Source organism: Lytechinus pictus, chromosome 9, assembly GCF_037042905.1.
Source record: "Lytechinus pictus isolate F3 Inbred chromosome 9, Lp3.0, whole genome shotgun sequence".
Classification (NCBI taxonomy): Eukaryota; Metazoa; Echinodermata; class Echinoidea; order Temnopleuroida; family Toxopneustidae; genus Lytechinus; species Lytechinus pictus.
Window position 1 is genome coordinate 19,895,576 of NC_087253.1, and position 8,433 is coordinate 19,904,008.

The 8,433-nt window shown below is 36.8% G+C and overlaps 1 protein-coding gene across 2 annotated transcripts; it reads right to left on the minus strand.

Moving 5' to 3' along the window:
• Positions 1-695: 695 nt before the first annotated feature.
• Positions 696-8,227, minus strand: LOC129267579 (5-hydroxytryptamine receptor 1D-like). Of its 2 annotated transcripts, XR_010294676.1 has the most exons (3): positions 8,140-8,212; positions 3,811-5,487; positions 727-3,286 (listed from the first exon to the last, which is right to left on the minus strand). XR_010294676.1 is itself a non-coding variant. In XM_064104895.1 (2 exons), exon 2 carries the CDS (start codon positions 5,471-5,473, stop codon positions 4,226-4,228), a length of 1,248 nt encoding a protein of 415 aa, XP_063960965.1. In that variant the 5' UTR covers positions 5,474-5,487; positions 8,140-8,227; the 3' UTR covers positions 696-4,225. The 2 variants fall into 2 exon arrangements, 1 of the variants encoding a protein (XP_063960965.1); XM_064104895.1 differs by having other exon boundaries at positions 696-5,487; positions 8,140-8,227.
• Between the last annotated feature and the right edge of the window lie 206 nt (positions 8,228-8,433).

Consider the following 8,433-nt stretch of genomic DNA (forward strand, 5'->3'; position numbering starts at 1 on the left):
CCATCTACTGTGAAACTTCTGTAATGGTGTAATATACTGTCAATCTGTCTATGGGCCTTCAGTCGTGGTCCTTGTTATTACCTCGTTCCTATTGCGATCTGTTGCGAACCCCACGATTGACCTTTCGTAACTGATCGTAAAATTTTTCTATGATCAATGCAATTGCCACGACTGATCTGATATGAAATGATACGATCTGGTATGACCTGATACGATCTGATATGATAATTGTCGAGGTGTCCACAGTGTGAAAAAAGCTTTGCACTGTTGAATTGGAGAATTTTAACAGTGTGAATAATATGCCAGATATTATTCACACTGTTAAAATGCTCCTATTCTCAAATTCAACAGTGTGAAGATATTTTACACTGTGTTCCACATTGTGAATACACTGTGGCACACACTGTTCTTACTAGTAGCGATATGCTTATCATTACACTCTAAAAAAAAGGTTTATCCAATATTGGTTAAAATTGGGACATGCTTGTTTGTTGGGTAAAAAGATACCAAATATTTTGTAAATGTTGCGTTGAACTTACCCATTTAAACATGCACTTTGCCCAATATTGGGGAAAAAATTACCTAGCATGTTCCATTTCCACCCAATATTGGGTAAATTTTACTCTCTGTTTTTAGAGTGTAGTGGATGTAATGACACTTGTTCCAATGTAAAATATTCAAACAGAATCAGATGTGAATCATTAAAACAGAATCAGACCATTTTTTAATGGAAAATTTCGATTTTATTTTTTATCGACATTGTACCATTGGAAGATTTCTGTACACTGTATCATAAAAATTATTGTAACACGTTATTAATATTTTTACATCATGATTTCCTTTGTTTTGATTACAATACACTATGTTAGAAACTCCAATTCATCTGACATGTTTATATACACATATAATAATGTACAACTTGATATATACATATCTTCCAACCGGAATTAAGAATAAAGATTTTACTTTGAATGCCATCTTAAGACAGAAACAGAAATCGTAATGATACAATTAAAAGAAACTTGATCTATAGGTATTTAGAAATACATTGTTTAATCATTATCAAATAAAATATTCCTTGTTCTTAGGAGACGCATCGTGTAAAACGCAAACTGTGGGGTTTCGAAAGAAGGCGAAGATACCCTCCCCAGAAATACGACCAATGAGTCGAAAATTTGACTTTCTTTGTTTTAAATTACGTTGGAAATAGCAGTTATTCTGTTTTTAAAATAATATAACTTGATGTAATTTGGTAAAGGAAATCTTTCATGACGGTTGCATTTCAGAATTACGGAAGAATAACTATGAAAGCATGATGAAACTGAATCACACACACCCATCGACCCAAATTGGCTGTAATGTCCAGAGAATGGGAGGACATCCTATATTGATCATGCTCAGCATTTTGACGGCATTGTTGCTGCTGAAACTAGTCTCAGACATGGAATACAAGAATATGTGATTCTGTCATTTTCTTTTAGTTAACATTCTGTTTTTTTTTTGCATTGAGATGTCATTGTACTGTGTTTCAATGTGGGCTCTTTCTCTCTGTGTGCGCGTGCGTGTGTATTCCAGTCTCTATCAGGCGTGTATCAATCAGATTTGATTTTTTACGTCAGGAACCGACTTTTAACGTCACCATCCGAAAGACGTGACCAGGGCTCGAACCTCTGCATCAATTTGTAACTTCCCCCACATAGCTCAGATTGCAGGCGCAGCACGCCATAACGCCCAGCGCGTGCGGGTGTGGGACGGGTGGGTGCGAATCAACCATATTGATCGCTGTTTATAGTTATGCTTAGTATAAATATAATATTATTTATCATTACCATAATATTTTGAAGTGATGGTTAACTTTCGATCACAATTTTCGGAAAAATATTTTTAATGTTTTATTAAAAACAACTATTCCAGTTCACTTTTTTCCCTTCCAACATGGAATCAACCTTTTCATGGATATTTAATCAAAATAGGCCAATATAAGTAATCAAACTGTGATAACCATGTGTAACCATATGGACTCACTGTGCTGAATAAATGCCACACACTGGCTAACTCCTTTCCCGAGTTCTTTTATTTTTACTGCGTGGGCACTGTGTGAACATATTGTGTCGAATGAATTTGACTGTATTGCAATTTTCTTACTATGGGCCGACTATGTAAACACAGTGTGTATGTCGTTTTCACACAGTGAACGAATTAAACCACACACTGTGAACTATTTCACCAAATGAAAACTATGTATAATTGCTATGCAACGCTTACACCACACCATGCCCACACCGTGTTCACTGCACTGTGGACTGCATTCACACAGTTGACACACATAATAGTCGCGTTTACACAAACCCCGTGGATTTTAAACTGATCACTTGCGAACACTGATGTCGGAGTTTTCATAAAAGACATTTGAAACGATACATATTCCATATTTTAGCTGAGATTATTCGAGTGAACAAATTGTTTTTTTCCAAAGTAATTATCAAACAAATGATTCATTTGAGATTCCATAGATTGACAATATAATTTCTAACCCTCCAGTGCCTCCACTTGCCACCCGCCCCCTTAAAAAAGGACTTTAGCCACAATAGATCTTAGTCTCCAAAGATCGAAATTCGGAAAGTTCGCTGATTTAACAGACCAACTCCCTTTCTCCATCCGGTCAAAATTGGAAAATATTTGCTAATTTCAGTTAAAACAAAAACAAAGCGAAACAACAAAACACACAAAGACCCCGAATTTTCACTAAATTTCGCCGTCGTCATCAAATCAAGTAATTGTGTAGGTTATTGTCGAACAAGTTTGGCAAACAAAATATCACCTTAAAGCCCTGCTCATGGTATTTTAAACGTGATTAAAAATAAAGAATTTTAAGGGTGATTACTTGTGGGAGTTTAGGTGGAAATTGACATTTTTATATTGTTAAATAGCAAGATAAAGACTAGTATTCAATATGAGCAAAGGTAAATATATTTCTGTATGATGTTGCGAGAAACGTGGCGCAACAAATACATCTTCCTTTGTATGAAATATGATGACAGCTACGTTTCTGTACAGTGAAGACTGATCGCTTTATTGCGAGAAATCGGTAATCAATTTCATATCTGGTTAAAATCCAAAATGCAATAGTACCTCATGTAATTATTTGTGCATTTAAAAAAGTTCCTCATCTGCACAGCAGAATGTACATTAACCCCAAATCTACACAGCAAACACTGTCGTGTTAACCGGTGTACATAGAGGACCACACCAGTTATTTACACCGGTGTTAAATTGACAGTGTTAGGCTGCGTTTATCCGACCTCAAGCCAGAATCGTGATTTGAATCATGATTGGAATCATGATTCAAATCACAAACATGAATCACAATTACTACAGAATCAGGGTTTAGACGACCTTCGTTCCAACGCTGTTTCTCCTCGGATTCGGACCGATCCAGTGCGCATCACAGTGCGCAGTTTGACCCAGGAAGTATAGGTCAACGTTGGACACTTAATTGGAGGTCGGCGACGTACATGTGATGTGACAACGTGGGGCGCGCGCCTTGGCAAGAACCGGAAATAGCTCGACACAATGACGTCATATAATCATGATTCAAATCACGATATCGTTTATCCGAACATTTTCGTACGTGATTCTGCAGAAACGTCTTTCCAAACGCCCTTTTTTTCGTAGTTCATGTTTGTGATTCTAATCATGATTATATTCAATTTCGACTAAACGCAATCGTGATTCTGCAGAATCGTGATTTGAATCATGATTGGAATCATGATTATAGGGTAAAAAAGTGGCGGATAAACGCACCCTTAGTTTCACACCTTTGGTTGTTACTTTTACACTCTTTGGGGTTATGTTTAATCTCTAGGGTGTAATTTTAACACCTCAGGGTGTGGTCCTCTATTAACGCCAAATGGTGTCAGTTTTAACACCACAGTTTTTACAGTGTATGTTTTCAATCGATTGCAAATTGATTTCTTGCAATACACACATGTGATACAGTCACACTAATGAATTCATCTCCAAACCGATCAATTTTATGATAATTATTTCATTGGTGTAACTGTAGCCATGAACCTTGTCTGGAAATTGTTCCTCTTTTATGACGTCATTATCATGAGTGTCCAAGTCAATCGTTCATTTCAGCTAGAGAAGAATAATCAGACACCTGTCCAATATATTTGTGAAAAAAAGGTCGAATGTCTTATTTACAAGATTTTGGAAATTGCTAGCGTGAGCTCGATGTACGCGTTGGTATCCAATTGTCGCACTGGCATTTTAAGATGTATTTAAAAGCTTTCCTGAAATCCTTGGTAAAGATAGTGTAGATGATTGGATTGATGATGCTGTTTAACCAGCCTAACCAGGAGAATGCGACGAAAACCTCATCTGATGCCATAATTCTTCCACCAGATGCAGCATAAAGAAGAACAGCAGTAAAGTATGGTAACCAGCAGATGATGAAGGCACCTACTACGATGGAAAGGACTATAGCAGCTTTCTTCTCCCTGCTTACTGAAATACGTGGGATCCTAGACGTGCGTCGTTTCAGTGGCGGACGGTTGTCCAGAAGGTCCAAGGAGTTCTCTGTCGAAGCGGACGTACTGATCTTCCTTGCGGGGTTGTTGAGAGCGTTGATACTCCCCGCACTTCCGGTCACCGTATACTCCGTCTTGTCATTGATCGTAACGCCCGCATTTGCATTACCGCTGCTATCACCCATGCTGTCCAAACTGCGGTCAGTGCCAGCGCTCGAGGACTTCTTCCGGTTACGAACTGCGGACGGTTTTCGCAGGAAGTGATCCCTTGCGGCCATGAAGATACGAATATAGACACCAAGAACAAGTACACACGGTAGGAAGAAAGCGAAGATGCAAGCGATAATAACGTACGAAAAATTGACATTTAGGTAGCATACGTTTTCATAATCACGGGCGTTATGGTACATTAAAATAGTAGAGGGAACCGTGAGTAGCACCGGTAAGCCCCAAGCCGCTGCAATAGCAATGAAAGCTAATCTGCTAGATCTTCTGTTCGCATACCAGATGGGCTTGGTGATTGCCAGATAGCGATCTCCTGCAATTGCACAGAGGTTCCAAACTGAAGCAGTACTGAGGATGATGTCCAGTGTGAGCCAAGTGTTGCAGAGGATATCACCAAGGTACCAGCTACCGAAATTGATGGCTTCGTAGAGACCCAGAGGGAGGACAATGACACAGACCGCAAGATCGGATACGGCCAGGGAGACCACGAAGGAATTCGCCACTGTGCGGAGCTTTTGGATGCGGATCACGGCAATGCAGACTAGAGTGTTTCCAAAGACACCTACGGAGATGATGATTGGTAGGAAGATCATAGCAACAATGCTGACCTTCTCTACCGGGTCAATGGTCCCGTTTCCGTTGGCATCATGAAGCATTCCAACTTGTGGACCTTCTGTGTCATTGACAGAATCCATGCTCCCTAAGCTCTCCATGCTCGTCTTTTTTGCTGTAATTATAATAAAGAATAAAAAAATATAAATCCGTTCCTGTTTGTTCTTTTAAGGGAGCCATATACACAGCTTAATTTAAAAGATGCGTTCCGATGCACCAAATGGCAAATGGTATTTTTTAATTGTGTGGCATCATCAGATTAATTGAACCTCTGCTAATGGAATACCACCCATATGCAATCCAATAGTACACCAAGTTTTATAAAACACTATGCGTGGCATGCAGCTTGTTTAATTTTATGTTACTGTGTGGCCAGCAGGCTTACCCACTGAGTAGTTTAATCATGTTACTGCCAAAATCTTTGTGTAATTTATGTTCACAACATTTATTTTCCACTTAAATTTAATCACATATAAATCAAAGAATGCATAGTAAATCACATTAAAATAAATGTCGCAATGTATCATAAATCATGAAATATATAACAATTATCAAAATTACATCACAAAATCTGCCCTTTGGCCCTTTTAGTCATGATTTATATATCATTAAGCTAAGAAGACTAAAGTCGAACATTATAATAATGAAAATGTATTGCGAATAGTGAAGCTGCTGGTAGTAGATTGTAATGATGCTGATGATAATCTTATTACTAAAGGGATAAACAAAATACAGTAATTATGGTATGATGATGATAAACATGATAATCATGGTAGTCAGAGATAGCAGTATTAATTAAAATAAAAATTATATATTTTTAAGGAAGAACAAGGATTGCTTGGAATGTTTTCCTTTTTTCCTATATTTAGTCGGTTTATCCAAAAGTTGACCATCTATTATCAACGCGATATTAATTTACATTGTTTACGGCAGTAAAATATAGAAAAAGTACTTTCATGGTAACAATCTGTCTATTTCTCGGTCAAGTATGCATACTTCTTTGGAAACCGAAACACCATATACATGTAAGTATCAACATTGTTTCCTGGAAGTGATTAAAAAAAAAATATTTCTATATGCCGCTGCTTCAGGTTGTTTGCTCTGTTTTGTTGAAAGACATTTCATAAAGTAAATTTTTAGCCAAATAGTTATACAAACAATTGGAATTACTACTGTTATTTTCCTCTACGAAACATAACTTTACAGAGGACCGTTTTTTCTTGAGTGAGGATTTATATATAAGGATAAAAACATGTCAATTTTCCTGATGATAACAGTCAAGAGTCATTAAATCACATATCTGTGTAGTGTAATTTCCAAACATAAACCTATTTAAGAGGCAAGTATCCAGAGAGGCATCCTTAAAAAATGTCTAAGAAAATTTCAAACAGCATGTGTGTTTTATAAAGCTTTACCAAAGTAAGGACGTTTCGTATACTTATTTATGCACGTATAAGAAATTTCAAGCGGAATAAATGCGTTTAAAGCATCAGGACAATCTTGTTCACACTTTGCCATAGTCTTCGGCATACTCTTTCGATCATGGTTATGTCTGGTTAGTAATTAAAGTCCCGATGGTTTAAATCAGATTTTACATTTGACACGTTCAATACTAAAAGTATTGCACTTGAAAAAATAACCTGATTTTGGAGTCGATACTTTTAATCTTTTGATAAAAAGAATACTGAATTTATTATAATCTAATCGGATACCTGCATGAAATTGAAAATAATATAAGGACAAGAAGTTTTGTAACATTTCAGAGGGAGCTCTTGCTTCCGTAAAGCAAAATACTTTTCCTTAAAAGGTCCTTCAAAATATACTCCAGATTTCTTATTTCCTTAAGGTAATCTGTCTACATTGAGTAACAGGCAGGAATACTCCTTAAAATGCATAGCACGTAACATCTGTTCTTCCAAAGTAGATTTATAGGTAAGTAATAGGCGCCACTTATGCAAGCTATTACTCTATTGCTATTACTGATAATAGGCCCAGGTAGTACTGTATGATCACTGGCAAAGTCTTTTCTGAAAAAAAAATGCTTTAAACTCTAACAAAAATATAAATATTTGATGATGAAATAAGGCACCTCAAGTCATATACCCTTGTTTTTCAAAACACTTAAGTCAGGATTTTATGTATGCAAGGGGTTAAACTAGATAACATACATTCTTAGAATGATATCCTTATAATCAGGGGTGGATCGAGGATTTTCCAAGGGGGGGGGGGCACATGTTTCAGAGGAAAATTTGAAAAGGAAAAAACACAAGCAAACGGTTTCACCCTAAAAATAAGGACATTTCATCCACGAAAAAGTATTGAAAAGGCAAAAAAAAAGGGTTTTCGCCCCAAAATTTAAGACATTTCGTCCAAGAAAAAAATTTGACAAGCCAAAAAAAAAAAGAAAAAAAAATGTTTCACTTTCAAGGGAGGGGGCACACTTGTGTTTTATCGGCATTTTCACATTAAAAATTGTAACTGCGCCTCTCAAAAGGTGATTGATAAAAAGGGAATAGTATGCACTCTAAAAAAAACAAATATCAAAAATTGAATAGATAGAATGGCCAGATGTGTGTAACTAATAAGTTAGTCGTATTTGAATAATAATCTAGTAAAATTTGAGTAGAACAACATCATTTTATACTTAGAAGCAGAGAGCTGGGAAGCAGAGAAGGAGATGTATCATATAACCATTACTTAGCAATTGAAATGCACTTGTTAATTACAATTTTATGAAAACGTGCATGAAATATGACGAAATTCCTACCTGTTGGAGAATGCCAAATCAACTGTTAATTCCTCTAGACGAATGTGAGAGGGAATCCTTTCGCTTTGGAAACAATCTTGGTTATGACAGTAGTCGAATTGTCGGCTGCTTGATATATCCTAACATAGTTTGGACGCACCCGTGCGCGTTAGGTTTGAAATCCGGGTATTATCATACTTTGACAACGAAATCCACTTATATACGCCTACGTAATAAAAAAGACATGACACTGTAAGGTCAGGTGCCATACTATTCCACTAAAATGACAAGTTTTCTTGTTAGCAAAGCGACGAA

Bases quoted from the DNA above. Each gene is read 5' to 3' on its own strand.
- LOC129267579 (XM_064104895.1), bottom strand. From the start codon at position 5,473: ATGGAGAGCTTAGGGAGCATGGATTCTGTCAATGACACAGAAGGTCCA.